The 20,836-nt window shown below is 43.7% G+C and overlaps 1 protein-coding gene across 1 annotated transcript in view; it reads right to left on the reverse strand.

Moving 5' to 3' along the window:
- nots (nothepsin) overlaps window positions 1-6,192 on the reverse strand; it is a 27,429-nt gene extending 21,237 nt beyond the window's left edge. Inside the window, exons 1-6 of the mRNA XM_084194727.1 lie at window positions 6,063-6,192; window positions 5,539-5,719; window positions 5,140-5,257; window positions 4,097-4,215; window positions 1,069-1,268; window positions 1-61 (exon numbers count right to left, since the gene is read on the reverse strand). The exon at window positions 1-61 is cut by the window's left edge and continues 65 nt beyond it. Coding sequence (XP_084050853.1) covers window positions 1-61; window positions 1,069-1,268; window positions 4,097-4,215; window positions 5,140-5,257; window positions 5,539-5,719; window positions 6,063-6,121 — 738 coding nt within the window. The 5' untranslated portion in view covers window positions 6,122-6,192. The remainder of the gene's footprint in view (window positions 62-1,068; window positions 1,269-4,096; window positions 4,216-5,139; window positions 5,258-5,538; window positions 5,720-6,062) is intronic.
- Between the last annotated feature and the right edge of the window lie 14,644 nt (window positions 6,193-20,836).

The following is a 20,836-nucleotide window of genomic DNA, read 5'->3' on the forward strand; positions in this document are numbered from 1 at the left end:
GAGAGCCTCATCCATCCCCCCCAGCAGCAGCTCTCCCTCAGGGTCCCCTGATCTTTTACTCCTGGAAGCAGAAGCAATCAAATCGTGATGGGTGAATGGATCAATTCTGCTCCACTTGTTTCTGGGGACACCATAGACAAAATTAATAATTTGACCAAATATTTAAGAAGAGGCCAACATTTCATGGAGTCTGTAAAAGGAAGAAAATTGGTGAGAAAATTAGGTCCAAAAAACGGATTTTCACCAAGTCAAATGTATGAACTGCCTTAATTTTGCTGGACCCCAGGATGGGGATCCATAATAAATACAAATACAAAATTAATTTATTGTGTTAAGAGGTTTTATGATAATTGTATCTAAACCAAAGTAGCTAATTTTAAGATTGTTCTATACATCAGTTGGGGTCTCCAAAAACTTCAAATCTAGCATGAAAGTATATCCTCGTAGCTGCGTGGGCTATATTATAGTCAAAATGTTTGCCTTGGGGTAAGTTGAGCCAGTGGCAATGGGGTAAGTTGAGCCAATAGGAAGTTGAGCAAAATGAAAAGTAACCGAAATGTTGTTGGTTTGAATCCCCGAGTTGACTAGGTAAAACATTTGTTGATGTGCCCTTGAGCAAGGCACTTAACTCTAATTGCTCCTGTAACTCGCTCTGGATAAGAGTGTCTGTTTAATGACTGACCTGAAAAATGTACCCCATGTGCCAAGAGACAAGCTATGTTTTCAAAACTGTAATGTTTACATGAATTCAGATTATTTCCAGGGATACACAACATCCTGAAATATATGTAGATATCTTTGTTAGAAAGAATACTATATTTCCCTTGACGGAGTGATGCTGAATGTAGAAAACGTCTCAACCTACCCCACTCTCCCTGATCATCATATCGTCATCAAGCATTAGCCTACAGTAACCTGTAGGTCTGTGTGTCTGGGTAGTGTACTTCACCACCATAATCATCATCATCATCATCATCATCATCATCATCATCATCATCATCATCATAATCAATAACAACATAATGATGGGTAGACAGACAGATGGATTCTCTGTGGTTCTGTACCTACTTGCTGAGATAGAAGGAGAAGATGGGTTGGTCCACAGCCTTCTGGTTCATGATGCTGTCGAAAACGGGGTTCCCCAGTTCTTCGGCCAGGGAGGGGTACCCCAAACCCAGCACCCCGTCAAACTTAGCCATGACAAACACAAAACCTGGCTCGTACACCGACTCCCCAAACTCCTGGTTTAGCACCGTCACCGGGCCTATCTGGACAACCACAGGGACGTGTCAGGTGTATGAATTAATGTGTATATATATGCAAAGGCCTTTCAGGAATCTGATATGTCATCCCACACCTGATTCATTTGTGAAAGTCGCATTGTATATGGGTTGCTGTAATTCTAGCCACGACTCAATCTTTTCAAAACATTTCAACCTTTTAAAAGAAAACAAATCAACAGTAAACATGTCGTCCCCTACAAATGATGCACCCCCCCCCCCCCCCCTGGGCCGACTGACGTATCGCGTGTGATTAATCCATTTCAGTTCATTATTATCAGCTCCCCCCATTGGGCCAATCAGTGTCATTTAGTAAATGCCGGATCTCTATGGCAAGACGCGTCATCCACCCAAGTTTAGTTAAAATCGGGCCAGTGGTGTCTGAGATATCGCGTGTGACTAATGTATGAATGGAGACAAATCCACAGTCATCTCCCCGATTTCACTGTGGGGGACAATAAAATACACAATAATGTGGCTTTATACACAAAAAGCACCAGTACCAGTACCAGATCAATGTGCAGGGGTATGAGGTATTTGAGGTAGATATGTACATGAAGGCAGGGTAAAGTGACTAGGCATCAGGATAGATAATAATAAGGTATTTGAGGTATATATGTACATGAAGGCAGGGTAAAGTGACTAGGCATCAGGATAGATAATAATAAGGTATTTGAGGTAGATATGTACATGAAGGCAGGGTAAAGTGACTAGGCATCAGGATAGATAATAATAAGGTATTTGAGGTATATATGTACATGAAGCCAGGGTAAAGTGACTAGCCATCAGGATAGATAATAATAAGGTATTTGAGGTATATATGTACATGAAGGCAGGGTAAAGTGACTAGGCATCAGGATAGATAATAATAAGGTATTTGAGGTAGATATGTACATGAAGGCAAGGTAAAGTGACTAGGCATCAGGATAGATAATAATAAGGTATTTGAGGTAGATATGTACATGAAGGCAGGGTAAAGTGACTAGCCATCAGGATAGATAATAATAAGGTATTTGAGGTATATATGTACATGAAGGCAGGGTAAAGTGACTAGGCATCAGGATAGATAATAATAAGGTATTTGAGGTAGATATGTACATGAAGGCAAGGTAAAGTGACTAGGCATCAGGATAGATAATAATAAGGTATTTGAGGTAGATATGTACATGAAGGCAGGGTAAAGTGACTAGGCATCAGGATAGATAATAATAAGGTATTTGAGGTAGATATGTACATGAAGGCAGGGTAAAGTGACTAGGCATCAGGATAGATAATAATAAGGTATTTGAGGTAGATATGTACATGAAGGCAGGGTAAAGTGACTAGGCATCAGGATAGATAATAATAAGGTATTTGAGGTAGATATGTACATGAAGGCAGGGTAAAGTGACTAGGCATCAGGATAGATAGTAATAAGGTATTTGAGGTAGATATGTACATGAAGGCAGGGTAAAGTGACTAGGCATCAGGATAGATAATAATAAGGTATTTGAGGTAGATATGTACATGAAGCCAGGGTAAAGTGACTAGGCATCAGGATAGATAATAATAAGGTATTTGAGGTAGATATGTACATGAAGCCAGGGTTAAAGTGACTAGGCATCAGGATAGATAATAATAAGGTATTTGGGGTAGATATGTACATGAAGGCAGGGTAAAGTGACTAGGCATCAGGATAGATAATAATAAGGTATTTGAGGTATATATGTACATGAAGGCAGGGTAAAGTGACTAGGCATCAGGATAGATAATAATAAGGTATTTGAGGTAGATATGTACATGAAGGCAGGGGTAAAGTGACTAGGCATCAGGATAGATAATAATAAGGTATTTGAGGTAGATATGTACATGAAGGCAGGGTAAAGTGACTAGGCATCAGGATAGATAATAATAAGGTATTGGAGGTAGATATGTACATGAAGGCAGGGTAAAGTGACTAGGCATCAGGATAGATAATAATAAGGTATTTGAGGTAGATATGTACATGAAGGCAGGGTAAAGTGACTAGGCATCAGGATAGATAATAATAAGGTATTGGAGGTAGATATGTACATGAAGGCAGGGTAAAGTGACTAGGCATCAGGATAGATAATAATAAGGTATTGGAGGTAGATATGTACATGAAGGCAGGGTAAAGTGACGAGGCGACCGGGAGGACCCATGGGGCGGCGCGCACAATTGGCCCAGCGTCGTCAGGGTAGGGGAGGGATTTTGGCCAGCAGGGGATGTTGGTAAGGCATGGCGTTTGCAACGCCAGGGTTGTGGGTTCGATAAAATAATGTTGTAAATGCATCAGGATAGATAATAATAAGGTATTTGAGGTAGATATGTACATGAAGCCAGGGTAAAGTGACTAGGCATCAGGATAGATAATAATAAGGTATTTGAGGTAGATATGTACATGAAGCCAGGGTAAAGTGACGAGGCATCAGGATAGATAATAATAAGGGTAAAAAACAGTAAACAGTAAACATGTAGTCCCCCACAAATGATGCAGCGCCCCCTTTGGGCCAGTCAGTGTAGTGTTGTAAATGATGGATGTCCAGGGCTAGATGTATCATTCACCCAGGTTTCGTTAAAATCGTGCCAGTGCCGTCTGAGATATCGCACATGAGACTAATGTATGAACGGAGACAGATCCACAGTCATCTCCCCGATTTCATCGTGGGGGACAACGATATCTACCCTCTGATGAGATCATATGTGTTTAATGTCACATATTAGACAATCCACTAGAAGCTAAGCGGCAGAAACTACACTCCGATTAATTTGGGAACGTGGGCAGTAGAGGGATAGGGGTTGGGGATATGTGTCACCTTGAGGACATCCCTTCCCATGATGCCCAGCATGTGTCCCTTGCCGTAGTGGATGCCAAACATCCTGCCGTCGTGGTTGAACGTGCTGGACTCAAAGGCCTTGAACTTGTGGTGCATGCCTGGAGAGAGAGAGAGAGGGAGAGGGAGGGAGAGACAGAGGGATAGAGGGAGAAAGAGAGAGAGAGAGAGAGAGAGAGAGAGAGAGAGAGAGAGAGAGAGAGAGAGAGAGAGAGAGAGAGAGAGAGAGAGAGAGAGAGAGAGTGAGAGACAGAGAGAGAGGCAGAGAGAGAGAGAGAGAGAGAGAGAGAGCGAGAGAGAGAGGAGAGAAAGAGAGAGAGGAGAGAGAGAGAGAGAGAGAGAGAGAGAGAGAGGGGGGATGGAGTGGGAGGGAGAGACAGAGGGATAGAGGGAGAAAGAGAGAGGAGAGAGAGGGGAGTGGGAGGGAGTGGGAGGGAGGGGAGAGAGCGGGAGAGACAGAGGATAGAGGAGAGAAAGTGAGAGAGAGAGAGAGAGAGAGAGAAGAGAGAGAGAGAGAGAGAGGGTGGAACACCCTGACCTATAGCCTGCTCTTGTCTGTGTCACACAGTCAGCAGATAAACACTGCTGAGGGGAGGACGGCTCATAATAATGGCTGGAATGGAGCAAATGGAATGGCATCAAACACATGGAAATCATTTGTTTGGTGTATTTGATACCATTCCACTGATTCCGCTCCAGTCATTACCACGAGCCCGTCCTCCCCAATTAAGGTACCACCAACCTCCTGTGAGATTGGAATATATTAGTCTGTTTGGAAAAAGATAATAAAAATATAGTTTGGAGCGGGTATATCTGTTTTATAGCGTGGTCCAGACCCCCAAAAAACGATTAGATTAAGCACAGAAATACAAAATGTCCATTTACCCGTAAGTACATGTCAAATGACCTTAATCAATATGGCTCTTTGGTACCATTCGGATAAACATGACTGTTGTAAAATAGTTCCTTCGTCCCCTGGCTGTAGGATCAGTCTGTTAAACCCTGGCTCTGTTATGAAGTCTCACCACAGGCCTCTGAGACGCAGTAAGAGGATGGAACCCACAGGTCAGCTGATCCCGTATCGAACACTACGGTGAAGTTCTGTTCCGGGGTACCCAGGCTGATCACACCATAGTACTGAGCCTGGACCATCACACACACAGGGAATACAATGTCATTGGCCCGTTAATGTATTCTGAAATCTATACAGTATTGATCAACTCTTCGGGAAAAAATAGAGGTCTGATTGCCACATACAGTGACTACATAAAAGTACGTCAGGCGTTTAGATGTTTTTCAATATACTGAATTTATGATTGATTTTTCTTCGCTCCATATAATACATCAAATACCACACCAGATTCCCTTGCTAGGGAAACGCCACAGTTCAATACAGTTATTCACTTCCATTCAGTCCGACTTACATCCATGAAGTTGTAGAGCCTTTCGCTGCTCTTTTCCAGCCTGAGAGAGGGTGTGCCCGGCGGGTAACACTGGGCGTACCTCCGGTTGAACACGTCCGGCTGGTGGTCCCTCATGAAGTCTTCCAGGCGATGGGTGGCTCTTAGCTGAGTACGCACAGAGAGCATCCGACGCAGGGGGATCCTGGGTGGATCATACTCAGGTTGGTGGCCATGCTGAGGTAGTTTAGATACAGCACACTTGTAGATGCTTCAACTCACTTTTTGGTCTACCAGCAAGTCAGACTTTTGGCTGCTAAAGGTAATGTGTCCCTGTTTGAAAGCCTTCATTCCTCACTTACTTCTAATAATGATTCTAATCAGGGCCGGGCCGGACTATATATATATTTTTCTGGGGGTTGGGGGTCCCCTGGAGGTCCGGGGCCCCTGGGCACGTGCCCATTCCGTAATTCAGGCCCTGATTCTAATGCATTACCAAAAGTATTCAACATTTTAAAATATCTTGTGAAGGATCTTTCAGTTCTTACCTGATCACCCCATGTGCAGTCCAGGCACAGCAGAGCAGGGCCAACACCATCCACCTCATCTTGACTGGCGCTGTCTGTCAGTGGCTGCTGAAGACCAGGCGGTCACTGAACACAGACTGCAGACCCAACAGACTGGCTGTCACTCAACACTGAGAGGAAAAGTAGGAGGTGAAAAGGGGAGAAACTCATTTCCTTGCCTCTTCAAAACCCCATTGGAGGGGGCCAGACCAGAGGGGCGGGACCTCTGCATTCTCATCCAATGGGTTTTGAGAAGGAGGCGAGGAGTCAGGGAAATGCAATTGAGATTCTCCAATGGACTTCTGATCCCAGTAAGACCAGCCCTAACACAGCCCAGCATGCCTCTCCAGGGGAAATGACAGGGTGACTGTAAAGGTATGAGGATCTATGTGTTATGCATGTATACGTGCAGGATTGATTGATGCATCCTTGAATGCTTTCAAGCGGGCATTGCACTTCCTTGATTCTGGGTATTTGAGATGGCTGGATTCCCGTATACATAGAAACCCTCATATTAGCCTAATCATCTTTCTAGATAATTTTACTGGACTCTCAGGTTGAGGTGACCGAGACCTGGCAATGGTGTTCACTTTAAATAAATACCAGTGTTTGCTAGAGATCAAGGGGTTAATCAGATAACCCAAAGCAGCTTGGGTAGTACAATGTGTACTGAAGAGATTTTGATGTCAAAGTCAAAAGCATGATCGTCTTCTTGCCATGGTGTTATAATGTTATAGTACATAAATACTCTTAATATAATGTTATAGTACATCAATACTCTTAATATGTTATAGTACATAAATATTCTTAATTTAATGTTATAGTACATCAATATCCTTAATATGTTATAGTACATCAATACTCTTAATATGTTATAGTACATCAATACAGAAGATAGCCCTATTTGGTAAAATACCAAGTCCATATTATGGCAAGAACAGCTCAAATAAGCAAAGAGAAACGACAGTCCATCATTACTTTAAGACATGAAGGTCAGTCAATTCGGAACATTTCAAGAACTTTGAAAGTTTCTTCAAGTGCAGTCGCAAAAACCATCAAGCGCTATGATGAAACTGGCTCTCATGAGGACCGCCACAGGAATGGAAGACCCAGAGTTACCTCTGCTGCAGAGGATAAGTTCATTAGAGTTACCAGCCTCAGAAATTGCAGCCCAAATAAATGCTTCACAGAGTTCAAGCAACAGACACATATCAACATCAACTGTTCAGAGGGGACTGTGTGAATCAGGCCTTCATGGTCGAATTGCTGCAAAGAAATCACTACTAAAGGACACCAATAAGAAGAAGAGACCTGCTTGGGCCAAGAAACACGAGCAATGGACATTAGACCGGTGGAAATGTGTCCTTTGGTCTGGAGTCCAAATTGGAGATTTTTGGTTCAAACCACTGTGTCTTTGTGAGATGCAGTGTGGGTGAACGGATGATCGGTAGTTCCCACCGTAAAGCATGGAGGAGGTGGTGTTATGGTGTGGGGTGCTTTGCTGGTGACACTGTCTGTGATTTATTAGAATTCAAGGCACACTTAACCAGCATGGCTACCACAGCATTCTGCAGCGATACGCCATCCCATGTGGTTTGGGCTTAGTGGGACTATCATTTGTTTTTCAACAGGACAATGACCCAACACACCTCCAGGCTGTGTAAGGGATATTTTACCAAGAAGGAGAGTGATGGAGTGCTGCATCAGATGACCTGGCCTCCACTACCCTGACAACCCAATTGAGATGGTTTAGGATGAGTCGGACCGCAGAGTGAAGGAAAATCAGCCAACAAGTGCTCAGCATATGTGGGAACTCCTTCAAGACTGTTGGAAAATAATTCCAGTTGAAGCTGGTTGAGAGAATGCCAAGAGTGTGCAAAGCTGTCATCAAGGCAAAGGGTGGCTATTTGAAGAATATCAAATATAAAATATATTTTGATTTGTTTAACACTTTTTTGGTTACTACATGATTCCATGTGTTTTTTCAAAGTTTTGATGTCTTCACTATTATTCTACAATGTCAAAAATAGTAAAAAATAAAGAAAAACCCATGTGTAGGTGTGTCCAAACGTTTCACTGGTACAGTATTTACAGTGCATTCGGAAAGTATTCAGACCCCTTGACTTTTTCCACATTGTTACGGCCTTATTCTAAAATTGATTAAATAAAAAATGTCCCTCAATCTACACACAATACCCCATAATGACAAAGCGAAAAAAGGTTTCTAGAAATTTATGCAAATGACTAAAAAAATTAAAACCTGAAATACCTTATTTACATAAGTGTTCAGATCCTTTGCTATGAGACTCGAAATTGAGCTCAAGTGCATCCTGTTTCCATTTACCCAACTTGAGATGTTTCTACAACTTGATTGGAGTCCACCTGCGGTAAATTCAATTGATTGGACATGATTTGGAAAGGCACACACCTGTCTATATAAGGTCCCACAGTTGACAGTGCGTGTCAGAGCAAAAACCAAGCCATGAGGTCGAAGGAATTGTCCGTAGAGCTCCGAGACAGGATTGTGCGGAAGCACAGATCTGGGAAAGGGTACCAAAAAATGTCTGCAGCATTGAAGGTCCCAAGAACACAGTGGCCTCCATCATTCTTAAATGGAAGAAGTTTGGAACCACCAACACTCTTCCTAGAGCTGGCCGCCCGGCCAAACTGAGCAATCGGGGGAGAAGGGCCTTGGTCAGGGAGGTGACCAAGAACCCGATGGTCACTGACAGAGCTCCAGAGTTCCTCTGTGGAGATGGGAGAACCTTCCAGAAGGACAACAATCTCTTCAGTACTCCACCAATCAGGCCTTTATGGTAAGAGTGGCCAGACGGAAGCCACTCCTCAGTAAAAGGCACATGACAGCCCGCTTGGAGTTTGCCAAAAGGACTCTCAGACCATGAGAAACAAGACTCTCTGGTCTGATGAAACCAAGATTGAACTCTTTGGCCTGAATGCCAAGGATCACGTCTGGAGGAAACCTGGCACCATCCTACAGTGAAGTATGGTGGTGGCAGCATCACGCTGTGGGGATGTTTTTCAGTGGCAGGGACTGGGAGACTAGTCAGGATCGAGGGAAATATGAACGGAGCAAAGTACAGAGAGATTCTTGATGAAAACCTGCTCCAGAGCACTCAGGACCTCAGACTGGGGTGAAGGTTCACCTTCCAACAGGACAACGACCCAAAGCACACAGCCAAGACAACACAGGAGTGGCTTTGGGACATGTCGCTGAATGTCCTTGAGTGGCCCAGCCAGAGCCCGGACTTGAACCTGATCGAACATCTCTGGAGAGACCTGAAAATAGCTGTGCAGCGACGCTCCCCATCCACTCTGACAGAGCTTGAGAGGATCTGCAGAGAAGAATTGGACAAACTCCCCAAACACAGGTGTGCCAAACTTGTAGCATCATACCCAAGAAGACTTGAGGCTGTAATTGCTGCCAAAGGTGCTTCAACAAAGTACTGGGGAAAGGGTCTGAATACTTAAGTAAATGTGATATCAGTTTTTTATTTATAATACATTTGAAAAGATTTCTAAAACCTAGTTTTTGCTTTGTCATTATGGGGTATTGTTTGTAGATTGATGAGGGAAAAAAACATTTTAGAATAAGGTTGTAACGTAACAAAATGTGGAAAAAGTCAAGGGGTCTGAATACTTTCCGAACGCACTGTGTGTGTGTGTGTGTGTGTATGTATGTATGTATATGTATATGTATATATATATATATATATATATATATATATGTACAGTGGGGAAAAAAAGTATTTAGTCAGCCACCAATTGTGCAAGTTCTCCCACTTAAAAAGATGAGAGAGGCCTGTAATTTTCATCATAGGTACACGTCAACTATGACAGACAAAATGAGGAAAAAAAATCCAGAAAATCACATTGTAGGATTTTTAATGAATTTATTTGCAAATTATGGTGGAAAATAAGTATTTGGTCAATAACAAAAGTTTCTCAATACTTCGTAATATACCCTTTGTTGGCAATGACACAGGTCAAACGTTTTCTGTAAGTCTTCACAAGGTTTTCACACACTGTTGCTGGTATTTTGGCCCATTCCTCCATGCAGATCTCCTCTAGAGCAGTGATGTTTTGGGGCTGTCGCTGGGCAACACGGACTTTCAACTCCCTCCAAAGATTTTCTATGGGGTTGAGATCTGGAGACTGGCTAGGCCACTCCAGGATCTTGAAATGCTTCTTACGAAGCCACTTCTTCGTTGCCCGGGCGGTGTGTTTGGGATCATTGTCATGCTGAAAGACCCAGCCACATTTCATCTTCAATGCCCTTGCTGATGGAAGGAGGTTTTCACTCAAAATCTCACGATACATGGCCCCATTCATTCTTTCCTTTACACGGATCAGTCGTCCTGGTCTATTTGCAGAAAAACAGCCCCAAACCATGATGTTTCCACCCCCATGCTTCACAGTAGGTATGGTGTTCTTTGGATGCAACTCAGCATTCTTTGTCCTCCAAACACGACGAGTTGTTTTTACCAAAAAGTTCTATTTTGGTTTCATCTGACCATAGACATTCTCCCAATCCTCTTCTGGATCATCCAAATGCACTCTAGCAAACTTCAGACGGGCCTGGACATGTACTGGCTTAAGCAGGGGGACACGTCTGGCACTGCAGGATTTGAGTCCCTGGGGCGTAATGTGTTACTGATGGTAGGCTTTGTTACTTCGGTCCCAGCTCTCTGCAGGTCATTCACTAGGTCCCCCTGTGTGGTTCTGGGATTTTTGCTCACCGTTCTTGTGATCATTTTGACCCTACGGGGTGAGATCTTGCGTGGAGCCCCAGATCGAGGGAGATTATCAGTGGTCTTGTATGTCTTCCATTTCCTAATAATTGCTCCCACAGTTGATTTCTTCAAACCAAGCTGCTTACCTATTGCAGATTCAGTCTTCCCAGCCTGGTGCAGGTCTACAATTTTGTTTCTGGTGTCCTTTGACAGCTCTTTGGTCTTGGCCATAGTGGAGTTTGGAGTGTGACTGTTTGAGGTTGTGGACAGGTGTCTTTTATACTGATTACATGTTCAAACAGGTGCCATTAATACAGGTAACGAGTGGAGGACAGAGGAGCCTCTTAAAGAAGAAGTTACAGGCCAAAATACCAGCAACAGTGTGTGAAAACCTTGTGAAGACTTACACAGAAATCTTGCTTGTTTGTAGGTGACCAAATACTTATTTTCCACCATATATAATTTGCAAATAAATTCATTAAAAATCCTACAATGTGATTTTCTGGATTTTTTTCTTCTCAATTTGTCTGTCATAGTTGACGTGTACCTATGATGAAAATTACAGGCCTCTCTCATCTTTTTAAGTGGGAGAACTTGCACAATTGGTGGCTGACTAAATACTTTTTTCCCCCACTGTATATATATATATTGTAGACCTGCACCAGGCTGGGAAGACTGAATCTGCAATAGGTAAGCAGCTTGGTTTGAAGAAATCAACTGTGGGAGCAATTATTAGGAAATGGAAGACATACAAGACCACTGATAATCTCCCTCAATCTGGGGCTCCATGCAAGATCTCACCCCGTGGGGTCAAAATGATCACAAGAACGGTGAGCAAAAATCCCAGAACCACACGGGGGGACCTAGTGAATGACCTGCAGAGAGCTGGGACCAAAGTAACAAAGCCTACCATCAGTAACACACTACGCCGCCAGGGACTCAAATCCTGCAGTGAAAGACGTGTCCCCCTGCTTAAGCCAGTACATGTCCAGGCCCGTCTAAAGTTTGCTAGAGTGCATTTGGATGATCCAGAAGAGGATTGGGAGAATGTCATATGGTCAGATGAAACCAAAATAGAACTTTTTGGTAAAAACTCAACTCGTCGTGTTTGGAGGACAAAGGATGCTGAGTTGCATCCAAAGAACACCATACCTACTGTGAAGCATGGGGGTGGAAACATCATGCTTTGGGGCTGTTTTTCTGCAAAGGGACCAGGACGACTGATCCGTGTAAAGGAAAGAATGAATGGGGCCATGTATCGTGAGATTTTGAGTGAAAACCTTCCATCAGCAAGGGCATTGAAGATTAAACGTGGCTGGGTCTTTCAGCATGACAATGATCCCAAACACACCGCCCGGGCAACGAAGGAGTGGCTTCGTAAGAAGCATTTCAAGGTCCTGGAGTGGCCTAGCCAGTCTCCAGATCTCAACCCCATAGAAAATCTTTGGAGGGAGTTGAAAGTCCGTGTTGCACAGCGACAGCCCCAAAACATCACTGCTCTAGAGGAGATCTGCATGGAGGAATGGGCCAAAATACCAGCAACAGTGTGTGAAAACCTTGTGAAGACTTACACATTTGACCTGTGTCATTGCCAACAAAGGGTATATAACAAAGTATTGAGAAACTTTTGTTATTGACCAAATACTTATTTTCCACCATAATTTGCAAATAAATTCATTAAAAATCCTACAATGTGATTTTCTGGATTTTTTTTTCTATGATGAAAATTGCAGGCCTCTCTCATCTTTTTAAGTGGGAGAACTTGCACAATTGGTGGTTGACTAAATACATTTTTCCCCCACTGTATATATATATATATATATATATATATATATATATATATATATATACATACAGTGAGGGAAAAAAGTATTTGATCCCCTGCTGATTTTGTACGTTTGCCCACTGACAAAGAAATGATCAGTCTATAATTTTAATGGTAGGTTTATTTGAACAGTGAGAGACAGAATAACAACAAAAATATCCTGAAAAACGCATGTCAAAAATGTTGTAAATTGATTTGCATTTTAATGAGGGAAATAAGTATTTGACCCCCTCTCAATCAGAAAGATTTCTGGCTCCCAGGTGTCTTTTATACAGGCAACGAGCTGAGATTAGAAGCACACTCTTAAAGGGAGTGCTCCTAATCTCATTTTGTTACCTGTATAAAAGACACCTGTCCACAGAAGCAATCAATCAATCAGATTCCAAACTCTCCACCATGGCCAAGACCAAAGAGCTCTCCAAAGATGTCAGGGACAAGATTGTAGACCTACACAAGACTGGAATGGTATTTTTCTGCTAAGGGGACAGGACAACTTTACCGCATCAAAGGGATGATGGACGGGGCCATGTACCGTCAAATCTTGGGTGAGAACCTCCTTCCCTCAGCCAGGGCATTGAAAATGGGTCGTGGATGGGTATTCCAGCATGACAATGACCCAAAACACACGGCCAAGGCAACAAAGGAGTGGCTCAAGAAGAAGCACATTAAGGTCCTGGAGTGGCCTATCCAGTCTCCAGACCTTAATCCTATAGAAAATCTGTGGAGGGAGCTGAAGGTTCGAGTTGCCAAACGTCAGCCTTGAAACCTTAATGACTTGGAGAAGATCTGCAAAGAGGAGTGGGACAAAATCCCTCCTGAGATGTGTGCAAACCTGGTGGCCAACTACAAGAAACGTCTGACCTCTGTGATTGCCAACAAGGGTTTTGCCACCAAGTACTAAGTCATGTTTTGCAGAGGGGTCAAATACTTATTTCCCTCATTAAAATGCAAATCAATTTATAACATTTTTGACATGCGTTTTTCTAGATATTTTTGTTGTTATTCTGTCTCTCACTGTGCAAATAAACCTACCATTAAAATTATAGACTGATCATTTCTTTGTCAGTGGGCAAACGTACAAAATCAGCAGGGGATCAAATACTTTTTTCCCCTCACTGTATATATATACATATATATACAAACATACATACATACATACATACATACAGTGAGGGAAAAAAGTATTTGATCCCCTGCTGATTTTGTAAGTTTGCCCACTGACAAAGAAATGATCAGTCTATAATTTTAATGGGAGGTTTATTTGAACAGTCAGAGACAGAATAACAATAAAAAAATCCAGAAAAACGCATGTCAAAAATGTTATAAATTGATTTGCATTTTAATGAGGGAAATAAGTATTTGACCCCTCTGCAAAACATGACTTAGTACTTGGTGGCAAAACCCTTGTTGGCAATCACAGAGGTCAGACGTTTCTTGTAGTTGGCCACCAGGTTTGCACACATCTCAGGAGGGATTTTGTCCCACTCCTCTTTGCAGTTCTTCTCCAAGTCATTAAGGTTTCGAGGCTGACTCAAACCTTCAGCTCCCTCCACAGATTTTCTATGGGATTAAGGTCTGGAGACTGGCTAGGCCACTCCAGGACCTTCATTTGCTTCTTCTTGAGCCACTCCTTTGTTGCCTTGTCCGTGTGTTTTGGGTCATTGTCATGCTGGAATACCCATCCACGACCCATTTTCAATGCCCTGGCTGAGGGAAGGAGGTTCTCACCCAAGATTTGACGGTACATGGCCCCATCCATCGTCCCTTTGATGCAGTGAAGTTGTCCTGTCCCCTTAGCAGAAAAACACCCCCAAAGCATAATGTTTCCACCTCCATGTTTGATGGTGGGGATGGTATTCTTGGGGTCATAGGCAGCAATCCTCTTCCTCCAAACACGGCGAGTTGAGTTGATGCCAAAGACCTCCATTTTGGTCTCATCTGACCACAACACTTTCACCCAGTTCTCCTCTGAATCATTCAGATGTTCATTGGCAAACTTCAGACGGGCATGTATACAGTGGGGAGAACAAGTATTTGATACACAAAAATCCAGAAAATCACATTGTATGATTTTTAAGTAATTAATTTGCATTTTATTGCATGACATAAGTATTTGATACATCAGAAAAGCAGAACTTAATATTTGGTAAAGAAACCTTTGTTTGCAATTACAGAGATCATACGTTTCCTGTAGGTCTTGACCAGGTTTACACACACTGCAGCAGGGATTTTGGCCCACTCCTCCATACAGACCTTCTCCAGATCCTTCAGGTTTCGGGGCTGTCGCTGGGCAATACGGACTTTCAGCTCCCTCCAAAGATTTTCTATTGGGTTCAGGTCTGGAGACTGGCTAGGCCACTCCAGGACCTTGAGATGCTTCTTACGGAGCCACTCCTTAGTTGCCCTGGCTTTGTATTTCGGGTCGTTGTCATGCTGGAAGACCCAGCCACGACCCATCTTCAATGCTCTTACTGAGGGAATGAGGTTGTTGGCGAAGATCTCGCGATACATGGCCCCATCCATCCTCCCCTCAATACGGTGCAGTCGTCCTGTCCCCTTTGCAGAAAAGCATCCCCAAAGAATGATGTTTCCACCTCCATGCTTCACGGTTGGGATGGTGTTATTGGGGTTGTACTCATCCTTCTTCTTCCTCCAAACATGGCGAGTGGAGTTTAGACCAAAAAGGTCTATTTTTGTCTCATCAGACCACATGACCTTCTCCCATTCCTCCTCTGGATCATCCAGATGGTCATTGGCAAACTTCAGACGGGCCTGGACATACGCTGGCATGAGCAGGGGGACCTTGCGTGCGCTGCAGGATTTTAATCCATGACGGCGTAGTGTGTTACTAATAGTTTTCCTTGAGACTGTGGTCCCAGCTCTCTTCAGGTCATTGACCAGGTCCTGCCGTGTAGTTCTGGGCTGATCCCTCACCTTCCTCATGATCATTGCACCTCCACGAGGTGAGAACTTGCATGGAGCCCCAGGCCGAGGGAGATTGACAGTTATTTTGTGTTTCTTCCATTTGCGAATAATCGCACCAACTGTTGTCACCTTCTCACCAAGCTGCTTGGCGATGGTCTTGTAGCCCATTCCAGCCTAGTGTAGGTCTACAATCTTGTCCCTGACATCCTTGGAGAGCTCTTTGGTCTTGGCCATGGTGGAGAGTTTGGAATCTGATTGATTGATTGCTTCTGTGGACAGGTGTCTTTATACAGGTAACAAGCAGAGATTAGGAGCACTCCCTTTAAGAGTGTGCTCCTTATCTCAGCTCGTTACCTGTATAAAAAGACACCTGGGAGCCAGAAATGTTTCTGATTGAGAGGGGGTCAAATACTTATTTCCCTCATTAAAATGCAAATCAATTTATAAAAATGTTGACATGCGTTTTTCTGGATTTTTTTGTTGTTATTCTGTCGCTCACTGTTAAAATAAACCTACCATAAAAAAAATAAAAAAAACAAAAAAAAAAAAAAAAAAATATATATATATATATATATATATAGACTGATCATTTCTTTGTCAGTGGGCAAATGTACAAAATCAGCAGGGGCTCAAATACTTTTTTCCCTCACTGTACAGTTGAAGTCGGAAGTTTACATACACTTAGGTTGGAGTCATTAAAACTCGTTTTTTAACCACTCCACAAATGTATTGTTAACAAACTGTAGTTTTGGCAAGTCGGTTAGGACATCTACTTTGTGCATGACACAAGTAATTTTTACAACAATTGTTTACAGACAGATTATTTCACTAATAATTCACTGTATCACAATTCCAGTGGGTCAGAAGTTTACATACACTAAGTTGACTGTGCCTTTAAACAGCTTGAAAAATTCCAGAAAATGATGTCAAGGCTTTAGAAGCTTCTGATAGGCTAATTGACATCATTTGAGTCAATTGGAGGTGTACCTGTGGATGTATTTCAAGGCCTACCTTCAAACTCAGTGCCTCTTTGCTTGACATCATGGGAAAATCAAAATAAATCATCCAAGACCTCAGAAAAGACATTGTAGACCTCCACAAGTCTGGTTCATCCAAGGGAGCAATTTCCAAACGCCTGAAGGTACCACGTTCATCTGTACAAACAATAGTACGCAAGTATAAACACTATGGGACCACGCAGCTGTCATACCACTCAGGAAGGAGACGCGTTCTGTCTCTCCTTGGAGAGTTCATCAATGAGCTTGACACCTTGATAAGTTCCTTTCCTGAGGATGGCTCACCCCTCACAGTTCTGGGTGACTTTAACCTCCCTACGTCTACCTTTTACTCATTTCTCTCTGCCTCCTTCTTTCCACTCCTCTCCTCTTTTGACCTCACCCTCTCACCGTCCCCCCCTACTCACAAGGCAGGCAATACGCTTGACCTCATCTTACCTAGATGCTGTTCTTCTACTAATCTCACTGCAACTCCCCTCCACGTCTCCGACCACTACTTTGTATCCTTTTCTCTCTCGCTCTCCTCCAACACTACTCACTCTGCCTCTACTCAGATGGTAATGCACCGTCGGAACCTTCACTCTCTCTCTCCCGCTACTCTCTCCTCTTCCATCCTATCATCTCTTCCCTCTGCTCAATCCTTCTCCCGCCAATCTCCTGATTCTGCCTCCTCAACCCTCCTCTCCTCCCTTTCTGCATCCTTTGACTCTCTATGTCCCCTATCCTCCCGGCCGGCTCGGTCCTCCCCTCCTGCACCGTGGCTTGACGACTCATTGCGAGCTCACAGAACAGGGCTCCGGGCAGCCGAGCAGAAATGGAGGAAAACTAGACTCCCTGCGGACCTGGCATCTTTTCACTCCCTCCTCTCTACATTTTCTTCCTCTGTTTCTGCTGCTAAAGCCACTTTCTACCACTCTAAATTCCAAGCATCTGCCTCTAACCCTAGGAAGCTCTTTGCCACCTTCTCCTCCCTGCTGAATCCTCCTCCCCCTCCCCCCCCTCTGTGGATGACTTCGTCAACCATTTTGAAAAGAAGGTTGACGACATCCGATCCTCGTTTGTTAAGTCAAATGACACTGCTGGTCCTGCTCACACTGCCCTACCCTATGCTTTGACTTCTTTCTCCCCTCTCTCTCCAGATGAAATCTTGTGACTTGTGACGGCCGGCCGCCCAACAACATGCCCGCTTGACCCTATCCCCTCCTCTCTTCTCCAGACCATCTCCGGTGACCTTCTCCCTTACCTCACCTCGCTCATCAACTCATCCTTGACCGCTGGCTATGTCCCTTCCGTCTTCAAGAGAGCGAGAGTTGCACCCCTTCTCAAAAAACCTACACTCGATCCCTCTGATGTCAACTACAGACCAGTATCCCTTTCTTTTCTCTCCAAAACTCTTGAGCGTGCCGTCTTTAGCCAACTCTCTTGCTATCTCTCTCAGAATGACCTTCTTGATCCAAACCAGTCAGGTTTCAAGACTGGTCATTCAACTGAGACTGCTCTTCTCTGTGTCACGGAGGCTCTCCGCACTGCTAAAGCTAACTCTCTCTCCTCCGCTCTTGTCCTTCTAGACCTGTCTGCTGCCTTTGATACTGTGAACCATCAGATCCTCCTCTCCACCCTCTCCAAGTTGGGCATCTCCGGCGCGGCTCACTCCTGGATTGCGTCCTACCTGACAGGTCGCTCCTACCAAGTGGCGTGGCGAGAATCTGTCTCCGCACCACGTGCTCTCACCACTGGTGTCCCCCCAGGGCTCAGTTCTAGGCCCTCTCCTATTCTCGCTATACACCAAGTCACTTGGCTCTGTCATATCCTCACATGGCCTCTCCTATCATTGCTACGCAGACGACACAACTAATCTTCTCCTTTCCCCCTTCTGATAACCAGGTGGCGAATCGCATCTCTGCATGTCTGGCAGACATATCAGTGTGGATGACGGATCACCACCTCAAGCTGAACCTCGGCAAGACGGAGCTGCTCTTCCTCCCGGGGAAGGACTGCCGTTCCATGATCTTGCCATCACGGTTGACAACTCCGTTGTGTCCTCCTCCCAGAGTGCAAAAAGCCTTGGCGTGACCCTGGACAACACCCTGTCGTTCTCCGCCAACATCAAGGCGGTGACCCGATCCTGCAGGTTCATGCTCTACAACATTCGGAGAGTACGACCCTGCCTTACACAGGAAGCGGCACAGGTCCCAATCCAGGCACTTGTCATCTCCCGTCTGGATTACTGCAACTCGCTGTTGGCTGTGCTCCCTGCCTGTGCCATTAAACCCCTACAACTCATCCAGAATGCCGCAGCCCGTCTGGTGTTCAACCTTCCCAAGTTCTCTCACGTCAACCCGCCCCTCCGCACACTCCACTGGCTTCCAGTTGAAGCTCGCATCTGCTACAAGACCATGGTGCTTGCCTACGGAGCTGTGAGGGGAACGGCACCTCCTTACCTTCAGGCTCTGATCAGTCCCTACACCCAAACAAGGGCATTGCGTTCATCCACCTCTGGCCTGCTGGCCACCCTACCTCTGCGGAAGCACAGTTCCCGCTCAGCCCAGTCAAAACTGTTCGCTGCTCTGGCACCCCAATGGTGGAAAAAGCTCCCTCACAACGCCAGGACAGCAGAGTCACTCACCACCTTCCGGAGACACTTGAAACCCCACCTCTTTAAGGAATACCTGGGATAGGATAAAGTAATCCCCCCCCCCAAGCATACTTGACCCCAAGCATACTTCCAAAGTTGTAGCAAAATGGCTTAAGGACAACAAAGTCAAGGTATTGGAGTGGCCATCACAAAGCCCTGACCTCAATCCTATAGAAAATGTGTGGGCAGAACTGAAAAAGCATGTGCGAGCAAGGAGGCCTACAAACCTGACTCAGTTACACCAGCTCTGTCAGGAGAAATGGGCCAAAATTCATCCAACTTATTGTGGGAAGCTTGTGGAAGGCTACCTGAAACGTTTGACCCAAGTTAAACAATTTAAAGGCAATGCTACCAAATACTAATTGACCCACTGGGAATGTGATGAAAGAAATAAAAGCTGAAATAAATCACTCTCTACTATTATTCTGACATTTCACATTCTTAAAATAAAGTGGTGATCCTAACTGACCTAAGACAGGGCATTTTTGCTAGGATTAAATGTCAGGAGTTGTGAAAAACTGAGTTTAAATGTATTTGGCTAAGGTGTATGTAAACTTCCGACTTCAACTGTACATAACTTTTACAAATATATTTTCCTTTTATTTTCCACTAACCCTACCACTCCTCCCCTAATTGGAGTAAACTAATGGACAACACTTAGGCTTCTACATACTATATATATATATTTTACGGACACAATCTATTTTACAATAGTTATCTTTTGTTTGTTTTTACTCCTATCCTTTCGCTACCCTTATGGGGGATCCATAATAAATACAAATACCCTCAACCCCTCCCATCCATTTTGATTTCTATTGACCATATATTTTTAACTGTGCTGTTTCACAAAAGTTCTGAACCTTCCTATTCTCATAGTTTCTACAGATTGTAAATTTAAAGAAACATTTTTGCTAAAAGTATTATATTATTGACCAATTGTCTATGACTTAACCCAGTAGTGCCATCTGCAGTTAGCTCCAGGTAAATGTTGCAATTATTCAGCCATTCCTGGACCTACGACCAAAAACAAGCTACATATGGACAGTACCAAAACAAATGATCGAATGATTCGGTCTCTTCGCAGCAAAATCTGCAGAGCTGGGATGGTTGTATCATTCTATTGGTTGCAAGAATTATGTATAATTTTAATTGAAATATTCTAAGTTTTGTATCCGGCGTCATTTTGCTTATCAGTTCATAACCATGTGCCATGGAATCGGTACATCAAATCTCTTCCCAACTATTTTGCAATCTATATGGCACAGCTGTCAATTCATTGGTCCTTAACACAAATTCATATTCATTATATAAATAGGCCCGTTTAATTTTGTCTGGCTTGCCGTTCCAAATAAAATTGAATCTTTTTTGCTCATATAATTTAATTAACCGGTCGCTACGTGTAGGCAAGACCATAAGCAAATTGGTAAACTGGGATATGACGAGAGTTTATCAGGGTGATTTTTTCCAGACAGGCATTTTCCTTCCCATGGTAGCAAGATCTTATCTATTCTTGCTAACTTTTATAATTTTTTGTTGTTGTAAGAATTTATTTATTTCGGGATATGTATACAGAGTACGTCCACATCACCGTCAGACCATTTTAT

The sequence above is a fragment of the Coregonus lavaretus genome, assembly GCF_964263955.1.
Source record: "Coregonus lavaretus genome assembly, contig: HAP1_SCAFFOLD_711, whole genome shotgun sequence".
Lineage (NCBI taxonomy): Eukaryota > Metazoa > Chordata > Actinopteri > Salmoniformes > Salmonidae > Coregonus > Coregonus lavaretus.